This window comes from Dama dama, chromosome X (genome assembly GCF_033118175.1).
Source record: "Dama dama isolate Ldn47 chromosome X, ASM3311817v1, whole genome shotgun sequence".
Classification (NCBI taxonomy): domain Eukaryota; kingdom Metazoa; phylum Chordata; class Mammalia; order Artiodactyla; family Cervidae; genus Dama; species Dama dama.
The window spans coordinates 88389044-88414827 of NC_083714.1; the positions used below are offsets into that span (position 1 = coordinate 88389044).

General features: G+C 45.1%; 2 protein-coding genes across 2 annotated transcripts; one reads left to right on the top strand and one right to left on the bottom strand.

The window, feature by feature from the left end:
- Positions 1-7479: 7479 nt before the first annotated feature.
- LOC133051709 (doublesex- and mab-3-related transcription factor C2-like) lies at positions 7480-11182 on the top strand. Its single transcript, XM_061136297.1, has 5 exons — positions 7480-7694; positions 7778-7935; positions 8589-8725; positions 10018-10165; positions 11136-11182. The coding sequence occupies exons 1-5, from the start codon at positions 7480-7482 to the stop codon at positions 11180-11182; spliced, it is 705 nt and encodes a 234-aa protein (XP_060992280.1).
- Positions 11183-21503: 10321 nt separating this feature from the next.
- On the bottom strand, positions 21504-25206 carry LOC133052231 (doublesex- and mab-3-related transcription factor C2-like). Its single transcript, XM_061137004.1, has 5 exons — positions 24992-25206; positions 24751-24908; positions 23961-24097; positions 22521-22668; positions 21504-21550 (listed from the first exon to the last, which is right to left on the bottom strand). The coding sequence occupies exons 1-5, from the start codon at positions 25204-25206 to the stop codon at positions 21504-21506; spliced, it is 705 nt and encodes a 234-aa protein (XP_060992987.1).
- Between the last annotated feature and the right edge of the window lie 578 nt (positions 25207-25784).

The following is a 25784-nucleotide window of genomic DNA, read 5'->3' on the forward strand; positions in this document are numbered from 1 at the left end:
GGGGGCACACCTATGGCCGATTCATGTTGATGTATGGCAAAACCCGTCACAATATTGTAAAGTAAATTTCCGACATAGCAGCTGGATTGATGTCCTTCATACAGAAACTATTTTGGGGTAACCTTTTTTTGTAATTAGCTCAAATTCTTTTCTAAGTGATAGAAATGATTCCCTGATATCTACTCCACAAGTTCAAAATTTTTAGGCTATAATCACATCTTTGCAGATTGCAAAGTCCTTGGAGAAAAAAAATGTACCTAGAATATTAATCGGCCAAGGTTTCATGCAGCATGACTCATGAGAAGAAGGTATTTGAAAAGTAAGGTGTTTGAGCTTTTTTCATGGTTTGAATCAATCGCTCTTTCATATTGTTGGAAAGGTCCTGTATTATATGGGCTTAGTTGCAGATCTTAGGCTTTTCGTAAAATGATGGATATGGTCCTGCAATTCTCTGACATACATTCTGTAACTGTAATAATAATGTATTTACTTTTATTTTTTTCTATGTGCTGTGCTTAGTCACTCAGCCATGTCTGACTCTCTGCAACGCATTGGACTGTAGCCCGCTGGGCCCCTCTGTCCATGGGGTTTTTCAGGCAAGAATACTGGAGTGGTTGCCATTTCCTCCTCCACGGGGCCTTCCCAACCCAGGGATCGAACTCGTGTCTTCTGTGTCTCCTGCACTGCAGGCGGATTGTTTACCTGCTGAACCATTGGGGAAGCCCTATTTACTTGTTTATTTATTGTTTTACTATATCTCCATTTAAAATGTCTGTGTGTGAGAGACAGAGTGAGTGCATATGTGTGTGCGTGTGCCCAAGATCCAAGCTACTTTATAGCTGGCCAAATTTATAACCCAGGTTCTCTTAATAATTGTTAAAAAACTGTTTCTAGTTGTTGCTGAACAGTTACTTCCGATTTCAGGCAACAGATTTTGTCATTCTTCTTGGACTGTTAGAGGAAATTCTTTTTTAATTCGTCTTATATTTGCTTACATTTCTCTTCATATCGTTCACTTTGCTTTCTTCATATTTCTTTGAACACAGCAAATAAATAGCTTTTCCTCTTTATTTTTTGTTGCAAACACAGCAACAGCAGCAACAACAACAATGGAAGGGGTTGGGAGGCTGAGGTGCTCAACACTACAGCAAAATGCCCACTAATTAAAAATAGAAAGGAATTTCTAGAAAACAGAAATAGAGAATCACCATGTTTCCGACCACCAAAGCAATAATCAAACCAGACCCAGAGCCCTGAATAAAAGCTAAGGCCAAGAGGTGAGAATGTTTTTGGAGAACAGACTACCCACATGGTATCAAAATATCATGCCACAGACTGCTTATAAATCAAAAAGGTACCTTTACCATGAAATGATCTCTACAACAACACCTTAAATAAGTGATCAAACTCAGTAATGCCAACTGTAGCAATGACAGCTAGACAACCTGAACTTGGGGGCCTACAGATGTGAGGCTCACGACCTATTTAATATCCTTGCCAAGAATATTAAACCTGAAGATATAAATCTAAACAAGAGGAAAATATCAGGCAAACGCATACTGTGGACACTTTACAAGCAAACGAGCCTAGGCTCCATGACATGAAGATGCCATTGCCGTGGAAGATTTAAGTTGAGGGACTGTTTGGGACTGCAGGATACTAAAGAGACATGACAACTGAATGCAGTGTGTGATACTTGATTGAACTGTGGATCCTCAAAAGGATATTATTGGGACAATTGGGGAAATTTGACTATGGACTCTATATGGACTTAGATAACACTATCACCTCACTGTTAAATTCCTTCGACATGATAACAGTACTGTGGTCAGACGGGCGAGTATCCTAGTTCTTAGGAGACAAATTCCGAAGTAACTGGATGAAGTGTTTGGAACTGTTATGCGGTTAAGCAAAAAGGAAGAAGAAAAACAGAGCGAGAAAGCAATGGGATAGTAGGAACCTAGGTAAAAGAATGCTTACTCTTTATGCATTTTCAAAATAAAAAGCTGAGGAAAATGGATTGCTCATATTTTAGAGTCATGCATTGAAATAGTTCCCAATAAAATAAGAAAATTTCTGATGCTTTCTTGAAAATAGTCGGGGAGAGGGGTAGGGGAGAAGATATGTGCGAATCGAGTTTGGCTATAAGTTGTTGCTGGTTGCGGTTGGGTGATGGGATAATCGGAGGTTCCTTCACTCTTCTCTCATGTACAGTGGTTCTCAAAGTGTGGTTCCCTTCCAACAGCATCTGCATCACCAGGGAACTTGTCAAAAAAGCAAACTCTGGGTCCCACTCCAGGACGTTTAATCTGAGACTATAGATGTGGAGCTCAGCAATCTGTGCTTTAACAAGCTCTCTGTGTGATGCTGCTGCAAGCTCACATTCCAGGACCACAACTCTACTGTCATGAACTTGGAGATTGAAAATTTGTATACAAGTTCTATTTGCAAATGTTTGAAATAATCCACAGTATAATTTTTTTAATTAATTTATTTTTTATTGAGGGATAATTGCTTTACAGAATTTTGCTGTTTTCTGTCAAACCTCAGCATGAATCAGCCATAGGTATACATATATCCCCTCCCTTTTGAGACTCCCTCCCATCTCCCTCCCCATCCCACCCCTCTAGGCTGATACAGAGTCCCTGTTTGAGTTTCCTGAGCCATGCAACAAATTCCTGTTGGCTATCTAGTTTACCTATGGTAATGTAAGTTTCCATGTTACTCTTTCCATACATCTACCCTTTCCTCTCCTCTCCCCATCACAGTATAGTTTTTTTAAAGTAAATAAAACAGCTGTCCTAGCTTAGTGGTCAACCTAGTTTAGTAGTCAAGTTTTAATGAAAAGTTTCAAGACAGATAATACTAATCTTACATGAACACTGCCAGAGGATAGCAAAGAGGGCAACTAAGTTGCTCAACTTAGTCTATGAGACTAGAAAACCTTGACCCTGGATCCAGCAATTATGCTATGAGGAGGGAAACATCAAGTCAATCTTGCTCATGAACAGAAGACAGGCAAATTCTAGGCAAAACTTTAGCAAACTGAACCCACCAGTGTACACAAAAGATGCTACACTGTGATGTATAGCTACGTCTATCCTAGGAGAGCAAATATGGTGGAAGGAGGCACGAGAGAGATTTGGGTGTTGCTAATATATTCTGCTGCTTGCTCCAGGTGCTAACTGAATGCGTATGCTTAATTTTTGAAAACTCACTAAGATGCACACTTATGATTTTGATTCTTTTTTGATTATAAGATATACTTCACTAAAACTTTTGAAAGAAATCTCATAAATAACCCTCATTATATTAACAGATCCAAATGAATAGAGTCCTGGTCATTTCAATAGAGGCCCCAAAGTTAAAATCCAATGATCTATTCATGATTTTTAAGACAAACTTATTAAATTAGAAATATAAGGGATACTCCTTAAACTGATAAAACAAAAGAAGGAAAGAAAAAGAGAGAGGAGAGAGAGAGGAAGAAAGAAGAAACAAAAGTGAGAAGAAAAAAATAAAGAAGGAAGGGAGGAAAGACAAAAAAAAGGAGAAAGAGAGAATGCAAGAGAGAGAGAGCAAACAATGAAACAAACACAGAAAGCCCGTTTTAATATGGAAATGTTGGCAACATTCTGTTTAATGTTAGGAGCAACCCAAAGATGCCCAATTTTGCCATCTCCATTTGACCTTGTAGTGGATGTCCTAGCCAGCCAGTAAGAAACTTGTAAACTGATTATCTTACTTCTGTTACTCACAGATTCACAGAAAACTGCAGACCACCTATAGACACATGATAAAATGTCACAGAGTTTAGCATGGTGGCTGACTTTAAGATCAATATATTCTTTTAAAAGTCAAATGGATTTTTATAAATTAGATAGGGATAGAAAAATGTCATTTTGAACAGATATCAAGCACCAGAGCAACACGATTCCAGAGTATCCTGAAAGTGTAAGTTGCTCAGATCATGTCTGACTCTTTGCGACCTCATGGACTATAGCCCGCCAGGCTTCTCTGTCCTTGGGATTCTCCAGGCAAGAATACTGGAGTGGTTTGCCATTTCCTTCTCCAGGAGATCTTCCTGACCCAGGGATTGAACCTGGGTCTCCTGCATGGCAGGCAGATTCTTTACTGTCTGAGCCGCCAGGGAGTATCTTGGAATAAATACAAAAAGGATGTACAAAATCTGAATGTAAAAAAGATAAACACTAAGCTGAAGGATTCCAGTGTTAAAGAAGACCCACAAAAATAGAGAGCCATTCCATGTTGGTGACTAGGAAGGCTGAGTATCATAAAGATAGTCAATTCTCCCTTAACTGATCCACAGATTCAATGAAAATGTAACCCAAATCTACCGCAAATGACTTTTCAGGGAACATGACATGCTGATCCTGACATTTACATTTTTGAGTTTAGGAAGGACAACAGGCAAAGGATAGCAAAGACACGCCTGGAAATGATGAATAAGGTGTGAGGACTTGTCCCACCAGAGATCAAGATGTCTTACTAACAGATAAAAAGTAAGAGAACGTAGTACTGGCACAGGAATAGATCGACTTATCTGCGGAACAGAACAGGGAACTCAGAGACACGAATGAAGACCAAAATGACTCCACACACTGCCAGTTGTTCCCTGGGGCTGCAAAATTGGATTTCGAATTGAGAGTCCCTGACACAGGGATACGGAGGGATCTTAAAAACACAGGCTGATTTTGTAAAAGTAATTTACAGAATACCAAGGATGCCTGTTTAAAATGCTTGCTGGGGAAGGAAATGGCAACCCACTCCAGTGTTCTTCCCTGGAGAATCCCAGGGATGGGGTCGCACAGAGTCGGACACGACTGAAGTGACTTAGCAGCAGCAACTATAGTAGCTTTGAGTGGAGAAGCTGTAACGAATTTTGTTCTTTCAATTCTTGTATTTACTGCATTCTCTGTGAGCAGAATATACTGGGTTTCTCTGGTGGCTCAGACAGTAAAGAATCTGCCTGCCAGTACAGGAGATGCAGGAGACAAGGTTTTGATCCTTGGGTCGGGAAGACTCCCTGGAGAAAGGAAAGGCTGCCCACTCCAGTATTCTTGCCTGGAGAATCCCATGGTCATAGGAGCCTGGTGGGCTACAGTCCATGGGTCACATTTTCTATGAGAAGAATATATTAGCTTATATTTTGTAATATATAATAGGACTCATAAACAATCACTGTTATGTCTGGGGCAGTAGGGAAATCTCACAGTATAATAAGCACATGCTTATTATAGATTTCCAGTTTTCTGAGTTTAATGAAATTCAATACAAACTTTTGAGCCAATTGTGACGGTTTCGCCAATTCCTTCTAGAACTATTAATAAGAGCCGTCAGAAGTCGAGTATATAAAAAAAAGTTTGACTTGCTTGGTGCTTCAGTGCTATAAGACATCTGATGATTAGTTGCAGCTGAGGAGGAAAAAGCATCTTTTAGAAAAACTAAAACTCTATCAAAATTTCCTAATGGTAATTTTTTGCTTGTTCGTTTGCTAAACTGCTTGTTCTGAATATAAGAATAATAAATTCTTGTTATAAACAAAATAAAAATAAAATGCTTGCATATACAGTATTTCACAGGGCTTCCCAGGTGCCACTCGTGGCAAAGACTCCTCCTGTCAATGCAGGAGACTTAAGAGACATAGGTTGGATCCCTGGATCGGGAGGATCCCATGGAGAAGGAAATGGCAACCCACTCCAGTATTCTCACCTGGAGAATTTCATGGACAGAGGAGCCTGGCGGGCTATAGTCCACAGGCTCGCAAGAGAGTCGGACGCGACTGAAGCAACTTAGCACACAGCATTTCACATCCAAAAAGCAAAGAGTTTGGGAAACAAGGTTTGGGGAGCACAAAGTTCCACTCCATTTCTGGAGTCGAACGGCAGGCCCAGTAAAGCCACCCAGCGGGAGGAGAAGTGCGAGGGAAGTGAAGAGAACGGCGGGCGGGGCTTTTGCCGTGACCTTCAGACGAACCTGAAGCTCATTGGTCACTGACCACAGCGGTGGGAGGTGAAAAGCAGAGCCGGAAGCTCGTTGTCGGTTGAAGGAAGGGCGGGAAAGGGGCCGAGAGCTGGGTCTTCCTTCGGGCCTCCTGTCGCAGTACCTTCGATCCTGACCTGCTGGAGGCTGGGGTAACCATAGACTGGCATCAGGAATAGGACCCTCATTCTCCGCACCTCTTCTTTCCTCCCTCCCCGCCCCGCCCTGCCCCGCCCCCACCCCCCGCTCCCGAGCCCCAGTCCCTTCTTCTCTCCTCCACCTCCTCAGGGTACCTCAGGATACGAGGTATACCTCGTATACGGTATACGGGTATACCTCGTATCCTGAGGTACCCCGCCCCACCCCACCCCTCCCCCCACTCCACACCCCACACCCCACCCCTCCTTCGCTGAAGTCCTGTGGGATGATCGCTTGCTCCAGACTCCTGACCCCTCGCCTCTGGCCACTGGGGCAGGGCTTATGTCCCCCCACCCCCACCCCCGCCCACCTCATGATTCTGAGGTGGGGGTGACAGGGAACGGTTGGGTAGCCTGAGAGGAGGGAGGTGGTGAACTCTGGATTTGGGAGGAGGGGAAGCTGTGCCCAAGCATAATTGTTGAAGTTGTTGGGGAGGAGCATGGAAGACTGTTGGGAGGCTGTGGAGGGAATGCATGGGTTTGCGTGAGAGCAGAGAGAGTGTGCTGGTGCAAGAGAACAATTAGTGCAGTGAGGAGTTGGCTGTTGACTAGGTCAGGGTCTGGCGTTCAATAGGGGGCTCAACAAACATCTACTTGGTAAATCAATGAGGGGATGAATGAAAGCAATCATTGAAAGAAGGGCTTGAGATGCAGCGGGACTATAGGATTTCATGATATGATATGATTTCAGGGTGTCAGTTTAAAGAGGGAGCAAGAAAATAATTAAGATTTTGATAGAGTGCAAGAAAAAAGTTGGAATGGAAGATGAGAGGAAAATTGAATGTAGGGCATACATGAGACCAATAATAGAATTGAGTGCAGGACATAAGAATCATGAGTAGGGAGTGGATGAATGCAGGAGGTGAGGAAGACAATTGTGGAAAGGGATGCCAGGAATAATAGTTGGGCATAGCAGAGTACAGGGTGATAAACATGAGAAAGGGAAGTAGTAATTGTTGAAAGAGGCACGAGAGTGCATGTGTATGCCCGAAGGGGTCAGGGGTCCATGTGAAGTGAAGGTAAGCAGGGGGAGTAATAATTGGACTGGAAGTATACAGGACCCATGCCCAGAGTTTCTTGGAACTGGCCTATATGTGAGTGGGGCTTCCTGGGAAGGAGACTACAATGAGCAAGAAGGGAGGGTGCAATCTCATTTCAGCAGTGAGCTGGGTGGAGAAGAATCCAGCCACCTCAGATGGGGTTTCCCAGGGGCAGAGGAAGTATATAGGGGGTAGGGGATCATGTGGCCACCCGGACCTCCACTCCTTGTCCTAGAACCATGGATCGCAATGAAATGCCTGCTATGCCCGGCTGCCCCCCCGACTCCACCACTGGACTTGAGACCGGAGCCCCACAGGCGATTGAACTTGGCCCCAGAAGATCTACGCGTCGCTGTGCCCGCTGCCACAACCATGGCATCACTGACCAAACCAAGGACCAGGAGCACCTCTGCCTCTTCCAGGCTTGCGAGTGTCACAAGTGTGTTCCCTTCTCGTGAGTATGGCATCTGACAAGGGGAGGGGAGTAGGCCTCCTCTAAAGGTGACTGACCTTAGACCCGCAATCCTCCTGCTTTAGGGAACACTACAGCAGCTTGCCTGCTGAACGTGACTTGAAGATGGAGCAGGGGCCATACCTAAAGAGGCGCCCGACTCGAGGACGGATGAGGAGTGGGACCACCTCTCCCAGAGCGCACGGCCGTGCCAAGAAGTTGGGCACTCAAGCAAGAGTCCCCAGTGAGTGTCTCTGGCCAGGGAGGGAGTTGGAGTTTTGGGTGTAGGGAGCATGAGCAGTTCTGTCACCAGTCCTACCACCCAGTTTCTATGTGGCTTTACTCCTTGGGAAAGTTACTCTTCAGGCCTTAGCTTCCCCAGCTATAAAATGCCATCAGTATTATCTACCAAGTGTTGGTGGGAAGGAGAGATCTGGGAAATCAAAAAGGGTCTAGAGTGGGACAGGTTCGGGGTGAGGTAGAGTGGGATGGGATCAGGGGGTAAGGCTCACCTAAGCTGTCCCCAGTGTCTCACAGTTGGGAAGGAGAACATCACGCCTCAGCTCGAGGCTCATCCCTGTGCAATCCCCGAGGAGGAGTCTGGGGCCAGTGTGGGAAGCTCTGACCTCAGCCACTGCTCAGAGCCCTTCCTGTGTCCTGAAGACCTGGGTACCATCTCTAACCCTACCACAACTTGCCATATGACCCCGGGGGAAAACGACTTCTCTATGGGTCTCATAGTCCTCAGTCCCAAAATGAATAAGAGGACTAGGTGGTCTTGAAGGTCTTCTCAGCTCTGGCATTCTGGACTCCTATCCTTGTCCCAAAACATGCCCACATCTCCTCTCCATGGCCGGCTTGGTTCCTGACTCCAACCTGTGCTCTCTGTTCCCACAGACAATTTTCCAAGGCCCTCTGCTGCTCGGTCAGGTCGTGGGATCTTTGTCTCTGTCCTGGACTCCAGCACCCTTGAAGAAGCAACTAACAATTTCTCTTTCGAGGAAGTCACACAGATCCCTTGCCCTGCCGAGCAGGTGAGTAGAGTGAGAAAGACCATGGAGCTACTTGTATATTGTGTTACTGAGTGTCCAAACCTTCTGCTTAAGGCTCTGGAGCTAGAAGGAGGAGATGGAGGCAGTACAGGGCAACTCGGGGCAGGGGGCGAGGTGGAGGAAGGGGAGGAGGAGCAGGCATCTCAGACTTAGGGGCAACGACAGGGCTCTCCCAGCTTTGCCATTTCCAATTTGTGAGACTTTGGACAAGTGACTTTACATATCCGAGCCTCCATTTCCTATCAGTGTCCTGAGAGGGGACAGTATCCTACACCTATAGAGAACTGCCGACTCATTGGAAAAGACCTTGATGCTGGGAAAGATTGAGGGCAGGAGAAGGGGGTGACAGAGGATGAGATGGTTGGATGGCATCACCAACTCAATGGGCATAAGTTTGAGCAAACTCGGGGAGATAGTGAAGGACAGGGAAGCCTGCCATGCTGCAGTCCATGGGGTCACAAAGAGTCAGACATGATTTAGCAACTGAACAACAACAACAACATAGCATTGAAAAGAGGACTAGCACAAGGCCTGCCACATCACAGGCCTTTGACAACTGGAGGTTGTTATTCCATATGAAACAAACGGATGGGATAGAAGCTTCTGCTGAGAAGGGGAGCCATAATGGAGAGGGACACCAACTTGCCCAGGCCAGAGTCTAATAACCATCAGAGAAAGTGTCCTGGAGATGAGTCAAGCTGGCCCTTCAAGCCCCTTTGGGGATTGGGGAATATAGGGGCAAGAACCAGTCCCGGGACAGGAACAGTAATCACATCTCTCCAGGTGCCTTTCAGATTAAAATGCAGACGCCTCTGATTTCCCATAATCTTTACTGTTGCTCCAGGATTTTTAAAAAAAAAGCTGAGAGGAATTGGTGTTTCAGGAAAGATACAGAAAAAAAAAAAAAAGGAAACGAAGACAGGCCAGGCAGGGGAAGGGACTTGTCTAAGCCACAACACCTAATGGCCATTCAGATATTGTAAAATCTTGGCCCCCCTTCCCCCTGGTAGTATGTACCTGCCAAAGGGATAAATCCCCTGATCTCTCCTTTCCTTGTTCCTAGACACTCAACTCTGATCCTCCAGCCCCATGCCACCCTTAATCCCATTCTACTGCAGCCACAGACTCTGGGGAGATTGTGGGGTCCAGAACCCTGGCAGGGGCCAAGCTTAGTGAAGGAGAAGAGCAGAAGGCCTCAGGGTAGCCGGGGACTGAAGGGGCATGGAGGGAGTGTGGGTTCCCAGCTCCCATTCTCTCACATCCTCTGTTTTCAGGCTCCCGAAGCTTCCAACCAGGCCTTGGTTTCTGCCTCCTCAGAGTGGCAGCGAAAACTGGAAGCAGCCGAGGCTCTGCTGGCTCTGAGAGAATCTTCCCCGGCCCCTTCTGGCTGCATCTCTCTGCTCCAGCCCTGCGTTGCTCCAGGTAGCCTGGTCTTTGAAAGGAGATCAAGGGGTTGGGGACAGTTGGCAAATGGAAGGCCGTTGTGGTAAGCAGGGCCTAACTGGGAAGTCAGAGTTGGAGGGAGGTAGGGGGGTTGAACTTCTTTGGACCCAGGCTGCCAAGCTTCTCAGTCGGACTCTCGAAGTGGCAGTAGATGGTTGTTCAGAGAATCACTGAGCGTTTATTGAGCATTGTGCTCAAAAGCAAATGTTCACTGCCCTGATGTCAAGAAATAAGGAAACTGAGTCCCTGAGAATGGCAGGGACTTACCAAGGGCATGCAGCATATCAAGTGGAAGAATCAGGTCTCCTGACTCCCAGTCCAGAGCTTTCTACCCAGACTCCTGCAGTCTGCTGTGATCTGGGGAGGACATGTATAGGTGATAAGTGTCTAGTAGAGAAGGAGATCTGGTTCCTGCCTTCAGGGAGCTTCCAGTCTTGATGTGGAGCCTGGATGCCTCCACAAGTCATGTTTTGGGGCTGAATCTCAATGTTGAGCCTGGAGAAGAAGGACGGAGGAGAGCTAGACACCTGGGAAGGCTGAGGGGGAAGGCTGGGCACTACCAGATCAATATGGAGTGTGAGTAAAGCAGGCAACCCTGGAGGAACTGCTAGAACACGATGGAAGAGATGAGCGGGGAAGAGGCTACCAGTCACGGAGGTCTGCATGCCAGGCTTAAGAGGTTTGGCCAGCAACTGTGGGTGATGAGGGACCAAGGAATGTCTGAACTAGAGAGGAGCATGTTTGGAGATCCTGGGCTTGACAAAAAGAAGTGTGGTTGCTGTGATGGAGGGATTGGAGGAAGCAAGAATTGAGATGGGCAAATCAAGGAAGAGTTCTGTGCAATATAGTCCAAGGTGACACAGCTTTGACTGGGTGGAACAAAAAGAGGGGAGAGCTGGGAGGACAAATGGATGTGACCTGGCCCTGACCTTTTCTTTTGTGTTGACAGCTCCTGATGGAGATAAAGGACTTCAGCCTTCTAGCCCCTCTGTTTGACCCAGGCCGGCCAGCTCCATTTCTCTGCCTATTGGTCACCTGGGGTGCGTCTCCCTCTTGAACTAGAAGCCCAGAAGCGGGCAATTCACTAGAATGCTGTCTATTTATGCGTTTGCAAAGTGCTTAATGTCCAAAATTCTTACTGTATTAAAAAAAAAGCATATAGGCTCTTTTATAGGCTTTTTATTATATGGGGGCAATTCCTTGACTGAGGGTGGATATTCCTCTCCCTCCATCCTTTACTCTCTTGGGTCCTGGGGCCTTATAATGTCTCTTATGAAAACAGGGTTTTGCAGTCTAAGCTGATCAGTCTCTAAGTAGGGTTCTGTGTGAGTTCATCTGTTCATCTGCCAGAGGTTATTTTGATTCATGATTGCAAACTTACCAGCATACTCATGTACTTACCCATGCATGTGAAAATCTGAGGATGTTTTCATTTTGGGTCTAGGTTTGTGTATGTGAGCAAATAATAAACCTTCTTTGTAAGCCACTGAAATATAGGTGTTGCTTGCTACCACAGTATAACCTAGAGTACCCTGAGTTTACCATATTCAATTCACTTCTCAAAGGGACAATCACTTTCCTCAATAACTGGGATTTCTTAACATGGCTTGATAAGGAAATGGTCGAGAAAAAAAAGGGTAGGAGATTCACTCATTCAGCAAGCAAGTGCCTGCACCCTGCCTGGCATTGACTGCTTCCAGTTGTCCAGAAGGCCACAAATTCAGATGTCTGCAGGATCAAGCAGATTATATAAATGAGTAGAGCAAGCCAGATGGAGTCTGGCCAATTGAGAGTGCATGCTCTACCTAAGGGGGCAGCTGTCACTTGGCTCTAGCCAATTGTTGCCATGCAGGAATGCAGACTCATTGTTGCCACATCTCTTGATTTTTAAAGATAAGATGAAACTCTAGATTTCTATGCAAAATATCTCAATTTTGAAATATTGGCTCTGGTTTCCTCTAAACTCTTTAAACGGGCCAAACAAAAACTTCCAAGCAGGCCAACTTTGGCCAATAGAATGCTGGTTTGATCCTAGTCCAATACGTATTTTACAGTGGGGAGAAACTAAAGCCAATCTGGACAAGAAGACTCAAAGAGGGGAAATTAATTAGATCTGGGACCTATTTTGAAGGACCCAGGAGATATAAAGAAGAATCATTATCATTTGGTTAGTCTGTGTTCACTGAACACTAAGCTCATATAACCTCACAGTAGTTCTGTAAGCTCAGCGTAGGACTTCCCTGGTGGCTCAGACGGTAAAGTGTCTGCCTACAATGCAGGGAGACCCAGGTTTAATCCCTGGGTCGGGAAGACCCTCTGGAGAAGGAAATGGCAACCCACTCCAGTACTCTTGCCTGGAAAATTCCATGGACGGAGGAGTGTAGTAGGCTACAGTCCGTGGGGTTGCAGAGTCGGACACGACTGAGCAAATTCACTTTCACTTTCACACATCAGGAAGTGTGCTCAAAGAGGAAAAGTAACTTGCACAAGTGCTTGAAGGGAAATTTTAAGGCAAAGGTGGTTGGGGGGAGGGAGAGACTCCTTTCTCTTTGATTTGCCTTAAATTAGCTAATAAATTTACTTTTCTTTTTTTTTTTTAACAAAGTGTCCAGTGAGAGGTTCGAAACTTGAAGCGGCAAAACCACTACAATATTGTAAAGTAATTAGCCTCCAACTAATAAAAATAAATGGAAAAAATAAATAAAATAAAATAAATAAAAAGCAGAGACATTACTTTGCCAAAAAAAAAGAAAGAAAGAAAGAAAGAAACTTGAAGCAGCAGACACCCAGCTAAGAGGGTCTTTCAAAAGCCATCCCTTTATTTTGTACTCAAAGTAACAGTCTGTGGTAATCGATCAAATCTTACTTTACCTGTTTCTCAGTCCTCTGCTGATGTTCAAGATCCTGCCCACCCACCTTCACCATACCCCCACACATGTTGAGCTATACTTTTTAAAAAAGTCTCTGAATGGCATAGTATAGGCATCTTAGGATATTGTTATAAATGTTAGACATCAAACGTCTTTTGTGAACTGTCCTTTGGTCACTACTCCAGTTCACGTGTTTAAAATATCACTTTACATAACAGTGTGAATTAGCTCTGGACTCTGATATGTTGTATGACAGCATTGATTAGGTCTGAGGATATCCATCACACCAGAGCATCTGCAGAGTGGATTAGTCTCAATCAGTGCCACGCAGGTAAATGATTAACAACAGGCACTGGGGGGAAGAAGGAGGATTGCAAGAATCACCCTGTGTTGTAGCATTTGCCAATTTCAAGCTACCAACGAGATGTCCTTTGATGCAGAGTTGGGAAGAGATGCATTTCCATCATTCAATTACAATAAATATACATAATCTCAAGAGCACAGATAATAGTAAAACGTAGGGAAGTAATTAGAAATCGATGACTTTTGATCATATATTATGTTCATTTTCAGTATATTGCATATGCGATGCATTTGTTACTTTATACATTTAGTTTTAATAACAGCTGTGTTTAACAGCTGGCTCACGAAATTCCTGACAATGTGATAGTCACCTCTTATGTTCCAGTAAGAGTCCTCTCCAGCACTCTACTGCTTTCAGCTCTTGCCCAGAAAGGCATCTCTTTCAAATCAGGTCACACTAACACTGCAGGGCTGCTGCCACTGGTTTCTGACCAAGAACAGCCTAAAGTGAGGGGAAAGTATTCGTTATTGATTTTTAAAAATCGAGTGATCTGGAATGAATATTGAGCAAAAATGAGTTGTCAGCATTGTTTATGAGCAAACATGCCTTGTCTGGTAAAGGCCGGAACAAGCAAGACTCATGCAGGGATGTTGTTAACAGATTTCTTAAAGGAATGGGGCAACTGGTGTTCCCTGGCCATGGGATCTGTATCTCTCATCAAGAGACAGACATTCATTACACTCCCTCGTCTTTCTCAGATGAATGCTGCATAATCTACACAAACTTCTCCACCTTGCCTTTTTTCACTTAAAAATATGCCCTTTGGCGTTGAGTACAGGCACCATGTTACACAGCAGATCTCCAGAACATACTCATCTTATACAACTGTAACTTTACATTCGCTAAACAACTACTCTCCGTAGCCCCCTTCTCCCATCCCCTGGAAACCACCATCCTATTTTCTGCTTCTGTACGCTTGACTATCTTCGATGCTTCGTGTAAGATGAATTGTGGGCTTCCCACGTGCCACAGTTTTAAAGAAACCGCCTGCCAATGCAGGAGACACAAGAGACACAGGTGCCATCCCTGGGTTGGGGAGAACCCTTGGAGAAGGGAATGGCAACCCACTCCAGTATTCTTGCCTGGAAAATCCTATGGACAGAGAAGCCTGCCAGGCCACAGTCCAGGGGGTTGTTGAGTTGGACACGACTTGTGTGACTGAGTATATATGCACCCTACTATTCAAATATATCTACAGTGAAGAGACTTGTGACATCATCTTATACAGTTTTTATCAGTGTGTCTTTCAGTTTGATCCTGAGATATACTATTGCTGAAGAAAGGGTGTAAAGAAAGCATATATAATCTTGCTCATTACTGCCATATTCTCCTTCAGAAATGCTGTACCTATTGCCTTTTCTTCATCAGTATATGAGAGTGCCAATTTCCCTGAGTTTTACCAGTACTGTTGCCAGAGTTTTGAATTTTGCCAATCAGATAGCAGATAAATGGTATATCAGTGTATGTTTTAACTTACATTTCCCTTAATGTGGACAAGTTTGCATGTTTTTTTTTTTTTTGTATGGTTAAACCCACTCCTCTTTCCGTCTTCTTTCTGTACTATAAACTGTCATTTTGGGCCCAATTTCTATAGGGTTTTTTACTTTTTCTTCTTTTCAAAAAAAGTTTGCAACCCTATGGACTGTAGCCTGCCAGGTTCTCCTGTCTGTGGGATTCTCTAGGCAAGAATACTGGAGTGGGTTGCCATGCCCTCCTCCAGGGGATCTTCCTGACCAAGAGATCAAACCCACGTCTCTTATGTCTCCTGCATTAGCAGGTGGGTTCTTTACCACTAGCATCACCTGGGAAGCCCTCTTTATATCTTAGGGATATGCTACAATCTTGCCCTTTTTGTCTCTGATAGAAGTGGAAAATATTTTTCCCAGTTGTTATGCATTTTTTTTTTGCTAAGTTTATGCTATCTTTAGGGAAATTTTGCCATAAAGAAGTAGTTAATTCTTAGACAGCCAAATTTATCCATATTTTGCCTTATTTGTTCTGGATTTTCATCCATAGGCAGATTTTCCTCATTCTTAATGTATAGAGGATTTTTTTTTTGTATAGAGGATTTTTTTGGTGGTACTGAAATAATTTTGAATTTTATATTCTAAACTCTGTTCCATTTGAAATGCATCTTCATGTACAGTGGAAGAAAGAGATGCAGTTATGCAAACATCACCTGTTAAAAAAGTGCATCTTGGGAGTGACTTCATGAAGATGGTAGGGTGGGAAACTGCAGGCTCTCCTTCCTCCCACAGAGATATTGGGTTACCAGCAATGTATGTATGGAATAGAATAACTCTGTGAGAATCCTAGACACTAGTTTAGAAGCTATAGCACTCAGGACATTGTAAACCATAGAAAGTGGTATGAATATTCACTCTGTTTGGTGACCTGCTTGACTTCCTTCCCTTATGCTGCATGGCATGGAGTAACCAGAAGGAAATGCTCCATATGGGGGCCTCAGTATGGGGAAGAAACAAAAAAAGTGGACTATGTGCCCAATGTCTGGCTTGTTCAGGGGCTTCCTGAAGGACTGATTCCTGTCTTGCCTGACTCAGAGCACAGAAGAGACTGGTGCTATTAATAGAATTTGGAAGTTGCTGAAAACAGAGGCCAGTAGCGCATTAGAGCTACAACTCCATAGGCAAACTCCAGGGGGAGCAGGAGATGCGAAAAGGTTTGAAAGATCCTAGAACCTCTAGCTGGGCTGATTGGTGATGGCCTTCCCATGTACAAAGCCAGTATGTAAAGGCTGGGAGAGGTGGTTGTTTTTTCCAAAATGCCCGAATTCCAGCAAAAGGTTACAAGACATACAAAGGAAAAGACAAACATGGCCCAATCAAAGGAACAAAATAAAACTCCAGAAAACAACCCTAATGAAACTCAGCTCTACAAGCTGTCAAAGAAAGAATTTTAACCGACTGGCATAGAGATACTCAAAGAGCTAAAAGAAAACACATAGACCACTAAACAATAATCATGGAAAAGATGCCTGAACAAAATGAAAATAGCAATAAAAATAGAAACTACAAAAAGGAACCAACTAGAAATTCTTGGGGGTGAAAAATACAATAATCGAACTGAAAATTTCGTGAAAGCAATTCAACAGCAGACTTGAGTAGAGAGAAGAAAGAATCAGTGAAATTGAAGACAATTCATCTGAAATCATTGAGTCAGAGGAAGAAATAGAAAAAAAAAAGAATTAAGACAAGTGAAAAAAAAGTGAGGAAAGCCTATGGGGAGCTATCAAAAAGACTGTTATAAACATGATGGTATTCCAAGAAGAGAGAGACAGGGATGTAAACACAAGGACTGGAGACCAATCCCAGGACAAGGATTGCTGTTGACTGCAGGGAGGTGGCCCAAGTGGATGGGGTGGAGGAGTTCATAGTGGAGGAAATCTGGGCAGCCATGGAGGCAGGGTGCTACTGCTGAATCATGTGCAGGGGGTGGAGCCATCACTGTGTGGTCCCCACACACTGGAACCAGCAGCTGACCAATAGAGAAAGACCACAGAGGGAGTGGCCCTTTGAGTGCCTGATACACCAAGCAATAGAGAGGGACCCTGGCCAGGGTGTTGCTTTCAATGCTTGCTCTGCCAAGCAATAGAGAAGGACCAGCCAGGGAGGCCCTTTGAGTGTCAGCTTCCAGAAGCTAGAAAAGGATTATAATAGCGCCATATCTTCTGTGCCCATGGCCACTGGCTTCACTACATACCTGGTGCCACTGGGATCTCCACTATCCAAGCAGCCATACTGTCTCCATGCTCAATCCTCATGGGGCAGAGACGCCAGAAGCAAGGAAAAAAGCCTAATAGCACCATATCACTTGAGCCCATGATGGCTGGCTTCCCTGAACACCTGGTGCTGCCAAGGTCCCTGCAATCCAAGCAGACATGTCTCCTCCACACCCAGTCCTCACTGGGGCAGACCCAAGTCCTCCAGGGCAGCCTCAGAAGCAACTCCTGTGGATGACCCACATGTAGAGTTGGGGATAAAACCACAGTTGAGCTCCAGGGGTGGAATAGTTAAGTAAGAGGATTGAAAATCTTTTTGCCAGCTGTACAAGCTGCAGTTTAAATCCACATGATCAACTAGGTAAACTTTGTGTCTATGCAATGTATAAAAGGAAACTGAGTGTTTCCGCAAAAGAAAATGCCCTAATTCTGACAGCTGTGGACACTGGAGGCAAGAATACACAGGAGTAGGGCCAGATTAGAGTCTGAGCTATCACCACATCAGGTTCAGAGACCAGCAGCCCCCAGTATTGGAGGGCTTCCTAGGGAGGTGGAGGTGGGCTGTGGCTCATAGCAGGGAAAGGACACTGACAGCTAAGATATGAGAAAAACATTTGTAATTATTTTTATATTTTTATTAATTCTATAATTGGTTCTGGATTTTTTCCTCCTTTTTTTTTCTCTGTTGCTGTGGTTGTGTTATTATTATCTCTATCTAAGATTTTAGAACTTTTTAAAGTCACACTTTTTATTTCCTTTATGTACTTCTAAGTTGGCTTTCTGTGGTTCTGTGGTCTTTTGTTGTTGTTTTGTTTTGTTTTGAGTTCTGTTCTTTTCTTCTTGTAGTCATTCTTTGATACGTAAATTTTTATATGCTTCTATTTAACTTTGCTTCTCTGTTTCTTTTCTTCTTTTTTCACCATATTTGTCAGTTTATTTTGTTTTGTTTGCTTTATTCCTCAGATGGCAGTCTGCTTTGCTCTTGTTTTGTGTTTTACTTAGTTTTGTTTCTAATTCGTTGTATCATTTTTTCCAGGCAAGAATACTGGAACCCTTCTCCAAGGGTTCTCCCCAACCCAGGGATGGCACCTGTGTCTCTTGTGTCTCCTGCATTGGCAGGCGGTTTCTTTAAAACTGTGGCACGTGGGAAGCCCACAATTCATCTTACACGAAGCATCGAAGATAGTCAAGCGTACAGAAGCAGAAAATAGGATGGTGGTTTCCAGGGGATGGGAGAAGGGGGCTACGGAGAGTAGTTGTTTAGCGAATGTAAAGTTACAGTTGTATAAGATGAGTATGTTCTGGAGATCTGCTGTGTAACATGGTGCCTGTACTCAACGCCAAAGGGCATATTTTTAAGTGAAAAAAGGCAAGGTGGAGAAGTTTGTGTAGATTATGCAGCATTCATCTGAGAAAGACGAGGGAGTGTAATGAATGTCTGTCTCTTGATGAGAGATACAGATCCCATGGCCAGGGAACACCAGTTGCCCCATTCCTTTAAGAAATCTGTTAACAACATCCCTGCATGAGTCTTGCTTGTTCCGGCCTTTACCAGACAAGGCATGTTTGCTCATAAACAATGCTGACAACTCATTTTTGCTCAATATTCATTCCAGATCACTCGATTTTTAAAAATCAATAACGAATACTTTCCCCTCACTTTAGGCTGTTCTTGGTCAGAAACCAGTGGCAGCAGCCCTGCAGTGTTAGTGTGACCTGATTTGAAAGAGATGCCTTTCTGGGCAAGAGCTGAAAGCAGTAGAGTGCTGGAGAGGACTCTTACTGGAACATAAGAGGTGACTATCACATTGTCAGGAATTTCGTGAGCCAGCTGTTAAACACAGCTGTTATTAAAACTAAATGTATAAAGTAACAAATGCATCGCATATGCAATATACTGAAAATGAACATAATATATGATCAAAAGTCATCGATTTCTAATTACTTCCCTACGTTTTACTATTATCTGTGCTCTTGAGATTATGTATATTTATTGTAATTGAATGATGGAAATGCATCTCTTCCCAACTCTGCATCAAAGGACATCTCGTTGGTAGCTTGAAATTGGCAAATGCTACAACACAGGGTGATTCTTGCAATCCTCCTTCTTCCCCCCAGTGCCTGTTGTTAATCATTTACCTGCGTGGCACTGATTGAGACTAATCCACTCTGCAGATGCTCTGGTGTGATGGATATCCTCAGACCTAATCAATGCTGTCATACAACATATCAGAGTCCAGAGCTAATTCACACTGTTATGTAAAGTGATATTTTAAACACGTGAACTGGAGTAGTGACCAAAGGACAGTTCACAAAAGACGTTTGATGTCTAACATTTATAACAATATCCTAAGATGCCTATACTATGCCATTCAGAGACTTTTTTAAAAAGTATAGCTCAACATGTGTGGGGGTATGGTGAAGGTGGGTGGGCAGGATCTTGAACATCAGCAGAGGACTGAGAAACAGGTAAAGTAAGATTTGATCGATTACCACAGACTGTTACTTTGAGTACAAAATAAAGGGATGGCTTTTGAAAGACCCTCTTAGCTGGGTGTCTGCTGCTTCAAGTTTCTTTCTTTCTTTCTTTCTTTTTTTTTGGCAAAGTAATGTCTCTGCTTTTTATTTATTTTATTTTATTTATTTTTTCCATTTATTTTTATTAGTTGGAGGCTAATTACTTTACAATATTGTAGTGGTTTTGCCGCTTCAAGTTTCGAACCTCTCACTGGACACTTTGTTAAAAAAAAAAAAGAAAAGTAAATTTATTAGCTAATTTAAGGCAAATCAAAGAGAAAGGAGTCTCTCCCTCCCCCCAACCACCTTTGCCTTAAAATTTCCCTTCAAGCACTTGTGCAAGTTACTTTTCCTCTTTGAGCACACTTCCTGATGTGTGAAAGTGAAAGTGAATTTGCTCAGTCGTGTCCGACTCTGCAACCCCACGGACTGTAGCCTACTACACTCCTCCGTCCATGGAATTTTCCAGGCAAGAGTACTGGAGTGGGTTGCCATTTCCTTCTCCAGAGGGTCTTCCCGACCCAGGGATTAAACCTGGGTCTCCCTGCATTGTAGGCAGACACTTTACCGTCTGAGCCACCAGGGAAGTCCTACGCTGAGCTTACAGAACTACTGTGAGGTTATATGAGCTTAGTGTTCAGTGAACACAGACTAACCAAATGATAATGATTCTTCTTTATATCTCCTGGGTCCTTCAAAATAGGTCCCAGATCTAATTAATTTCCCCTCTTTGAGTCTTCTTGTCCAGATTGGCTTTAGTTTCTCCCCACTGTAAAATACGTATTGGACTAGGATCAAACCAGCATTCTATTGGCCAAAGTTGGCCTGCTTGGAAGTTTTTGTTTGGCCCGTTTAAAGAGTTTAGAGGAAACCAGAGCCAATATTTCAAAATTGAGATATTTTGCATAGAAATCTAGAGTTTCATCTTATCTTTAAAAATCAAGAGATGTGGCAACAATGAGTCTGCATTCCTGCATGGCAACAATTGGCTAGAGCCAAGTGACAGCTGCCCCCTTAGGTAGAGCATGCACTCTCAATTGGCCAGACTCCATCTGGCTTGCTCTACTCATTTATATAATCTGCTTGATCCTGCAGACATCTGAATTTGTGGCCTTCTGGACAACTGGAAGCAGTCAATGCCAGGCAGGGTGCAGGCACTTGCTTGCTGAATGAGTGAATCTCCTACCCTTTTTTTTCTCGACCATTTCCTTATCAAGCCATGTTAAGAAATCCCAGTTATTGAGGAAAGTGATTGTCCCTTTGAGAAGTGAATTGAATATGGTAAACTCAGGGTACTCTAGGTTATACTGTGGTAGCAAGCAACACCTATATTTCAGTGGCTTACAAAGAAGGTTTATTATTTGCTCACATACACAAACCTAGACCCAAAATGAAAACATCCTCAGATTTTCACATGCATGGGTAAGTACATGAGTATGCTGGTAAGTTTGCAATCATGAATCAAAATAACCTCTGGCAGATGAACAGATGAACTCACACAGAACCCTACTTAGAGACTGATCAGCTTAGACTGCAAAACCCTGTTTTCATAAGAGACATTATAAGGCCCCAGGACCCAAGAGAGTAAAGGATGGAGGGAGAGGAATATCCACCCTCAGTCAAGGAATTGCCCCCATATAATAAAAAGCCTATAAAAGAGCCTATATGCTTTTTTTTTAATACAGTAAGAATTTTGGACATTAAGCACTTTGCAAACGCATAAATAGACAGCATTCTAGTGAATTGCCCGCTTCTGGGCTTCTAGTTCAAGAGGGAGACGCACCCCAGGTGACCAATAGGCAGAGAAATGGAGCTGGCCGGCCTGGGTCAAACAGAGGGGCTAGAAGGCTGAAGTCCTTTATCTCCATCAGGAGCTGTCAACACAAAAGAAAAGGTCAGGGCCAGGTCACATCCATTTGTCCTCCCAGCTCTCCCCTCTTTTTGTTCCACCCAGTCAAAGCTGTGTCACCTTGGACTATATTGCACAGAACTCTTCCTTGATTTGCCCATCTCAATTCTTGCTTCCTCCAATCCCTCCATCACAGCAACCACACTTCTTTTTGTCAAGCCCAGGATCTCCAAACATGCTCCTCTCTAGTTCAGACATTCCTTGGTCCCTCATCACCCACAGTTGCTGGCCAAACCTCTTAAGCCTGGCATGCAGACCTCCGTGACTGGTAGCCTCTTCCCCGCTCATCTCTTCCATCGTGTTCTAGCAGTTCCTCCAGGGTTGCCTGCTTTACTCACACTCCATATTGATCTGGTAGTGCCCAGCCTTCCCCCTCAGCCTTCCCAGGTGTCTAGCTCTCCTCCGTCCTTCTTCTCCAGGCTCAACATTGAGATTCAGCCCCAAAACATGACTTGTGGAGGCATCCAGGCTCCACATCAAGACTGGAAGCTCCCTGAAGGCAGGAACCAGATCTCCTTCTCTACTAGACACTTATCACCTATACATGTCCTCCCCAGATCACAGCAGACTGCAGGAGTCTGGGTAGAAAGCTCTGGACTGGGAGTCAGGAGACCTGATTCTTCCACTTGATATGCTGCATGCCCTTGGTAAGTCCCTGCCATTCTCAGGGACTCAGTTTCCTTATTTCTTGACATCAGGGCAGTGAACATTTGCTTTTGAGCACAATGCTCAATAAACGCTCAGTGATTCTCTGAACAACCATCTACTGCCACTTCGAGAGTCCGACTGAGAAGCTTGGCAGCCTGGGTCCAAAGAAGTTCAACCCCCCTACCTCCCTCCAACTCTGACTTCCCAGTTAGGCCCTGCTTACCACAACGGCCTTCCATTTGCCAACTGTCCCCAACCCCTTGATCTCCTTTCAAAGACCAGGCTACCTGGAGCAACGCAGGGCTGGAGCAGAGAGATGCAGCCAGAAGGGGCCGGGGAAGATTCTCTCAGAGCCAGCAGAGCCTCGGCTGCTTCCAGTTTTCGCTGCCACTCTGAGGAGGCAGAAACCAAGGCCTGGTTGGAAGCTTCGGGAGCCTGAAAACAGAGGATGTGAGAGAATGGGAGCTGGGAACCCACACTCCCTCCATGCCCCTTCAGTCCCCGGCTACCCTGAGGCCTTCTGCTCTTCTCCTTCACTAAGCTTGGCCCCTGCCAGGGTTCTGGACCCCACAATCTCCCCAGAGTCTGTGGCTGCAGTAGAATGGGATTAAGGGTGGCATGGGGCTGGAGGATCAGAGTTGAGTGTCTAGGAACAAGGAAAGGAGAGATCAGGGGATTTATCCCTTTGGCAGGTACATACTACCAGGGGGAAGGGGGGCCAAGATTTTACAATATCTGAATGGCCATTAGGTGTTGTGGCTTAGACAAGTCCCTTCCCCTGCCTGGCCTGTCTTCGTTTCCTTTTTTTTTTTTTTCTGTATCTTTCCTGAAACACCAATTCCTCTCAGCTTTTTTTTTAAAAATCCTGGAGCAACAGTAAAGATTATGGGAAATCAGAGGCGTCTGCATTTTAATCTGAAAGGCACCTGGAGAGATGTGATTACTGTTCCTGTCCCGGGACTGGTTCTTGCCCCTATATTCCCCAATCCCCAAAGGGGCTTGAAGGGCCAGCTTGACTCATCTCCAGGACACTTTCTCTGATGGTTATTAGACTCTGGCCTGGGCAAGTTGGTGTCCCTCTCCATTATGGCTCCCCTTCTCAGCAGAAGCTTCTATCCCATCCGTTTGTTTCATATGGAATAACAACCTCCAGTTGTCAAAGGCCTGTGATGTGGCAGGCCTTGTGCTAGTCCTCTTTTCAATGCTATGTTGTTGTTGTTGTTCAGTTGCTAAATCATGTCTGACTCTTTGTGACCCCATGGACTGCAGCATGGCAGGCTTCCCTGTCCTTCACTATCTCCCCGAGTTTGCTCAAACTTATGCCCATTGAGTTGGTGATGCCATCCAACCATCTCATCCTCTGTCACCCCCTTCTCCTGCCCTCAATCTTTCCCAGCATCAAGGTCTTTTCCAATGAGTCGGCAGTTCTCTATAGGTGTAGGATACTGTCCCCTCTCAGGACACTGATAGGAAATGGAGGCTCGGATATGTAAAGTCACTTGTCCAAAGTCTCACAAATTGGAAATGGCAAAGCTGGGAGAGCCCTGTCGTTGCCCCTAAGTCTGAGATGCCTGCTCCTCCTCCCCTTCCTCCACCTCGCCCCCTGCCCCGAGTTGCCCTGTACTGCCTCCATCTCCTCCTTCTAGCTCCAGAGCCTTAAGCAGAAGGTTTGGACACTCAGTAACACAATATACAAGTAGCTCCATGGTCTTTCTCACTCTACTCACCTGCTCGGCAGGGCAAGGGATCTGTGTGACTTCCTCGAAAGAGAAATTGTTAGTTGCTTCTTCAAGGGTGCTGGAGTCCAGGACAGAGACAAAGATCCCACGACCTGACCGAGCAGCAGAGGGCCTTGGAAAATTGTCTGTGGGAACAGAGAGCACAGGTTGGAGTCAGGAACCAAGCCGGCCATGGAGAGGAGATGTGGGCATGTTTTGGGACAAGGATAGGAGTCCAGAATGCCAGAGCTGAGAAGACCTTCAAGACCACCTAGTCCTCTTATTCATTTTGGGACTGAGGACTATGAGACCCATAGAGAAGTCGTTTTCCCCCGGGGTCATATGGCAAGTTGTGGTAGGGTTAGAGATGGTACCCAGGTCTTCAGGACACAGGAAGGGCTCTGAGCAGTGGCTGAGGTCAGAGCTTCCCACACTGGCCCCAGACTCCTCCTCGGGGATTGCACAGGGATGAGCCTCGAGCTGAGGCGTGATGTTCTCCTTCCCAACTGTGAGACACTGGGGACAGCTTAGGTGAGCCTTACCCCCTGATCCCATCCCACTCTACCTCACCCCGAACCTGTCCCACTCTAGACCCTTTTTGATTTCCCAGATCTCTCCTTCCCACCAACACTTGGTAGATAATACTGATGGCATTTTATAGCTGGGGAAGCTAAGGCCTGAAGAGTAACTTTCCCAAGGAGTAAAGCCACATAGAAACTGGGTGGTAGGACTGGTGACAGAACTGCTCATGCTCCCTACACCCAAAACTCCAACTCCCTCCCTGGCCAGAGACACTCACTGGGGACTCTTGCTTGAGTGCCCAACTTCTTGGCACGGCCGTGCGCTCTGGGAGAGGTGGTCCCACTCCTCATCCGTCCTCGAGTCGGGCGCCTCTTTAGGTATGGCCCCTGCTCCATCTTCAAGTCACGTTCAGCAGGCAAGCTGCTGTAGTGTTCCCTAAAGCAGGAGGATTGCGGGTCTAAGGTCAGTCACCTTTAGAGGAGGCCTACTCCCCTCCCCTTGTCAGATGCCATACTCACGAGAAGGGAACACACTTGTGACACTCGCAAGCCTGGAAGAGGCAGAGGTGCTCCTGGTCCTTGGTTTGGTCAGTGATGCCATGGTTGTGGCAGCGGGCACAGCGACGCGTAGATCTTCTGGGGCCAAGTTCAATCGCCTGTGGGGCTCCGGTCTCAAGTCCAGTGGTGGAGTCGGGGGGGCAGCCGGGCATAGCAGGCATTTCATTGCGATCCATGGTTCTAGGACAAGGAGTGGAGGTCCGGGTGGCCACATGATCCCCTACCCCCTATATACTTCCTCTGCCCCTGGGAAACCCCATCTGAGGTGGCTGGATTCTTCTCCACCCAGCTCACTGCTGAAATGAGATTGCACCCTCCCTTCTTGCTCATTGTAGTCTCCTTCCCAGGAAGCCCCACTCACATATAGGCCAGTTCCAAGAAACTCTGGGCATGGGTCCTGTATACTTCCAGTCCAATTATTACTCCCCCTGCTTACCTTCACTTCACATGGACCCCTGACCCCTTCGGGCATACACATGCACTCTCGTGCCTCTTTCAACAATTACTACTTCCCTTTCTCATGTTTATCACCCTGTACTCTGCTATGCCCAACTATTATTCCTGGCATCCCTTTCCACAATTGTCTTCCTCACCTCCTGCATTCATCCACTCCCTACTCATGATTCTTATGTCCTGCACTCAATTCTATTATTGGTCTCATGTATGCCCTACATTCAATTTTCCTCTCATCTTCCATTCCAACTTTTTTCTTGCACTCTATCAAAATCTTAATTATTTTCTTGCTCCCTCTTTA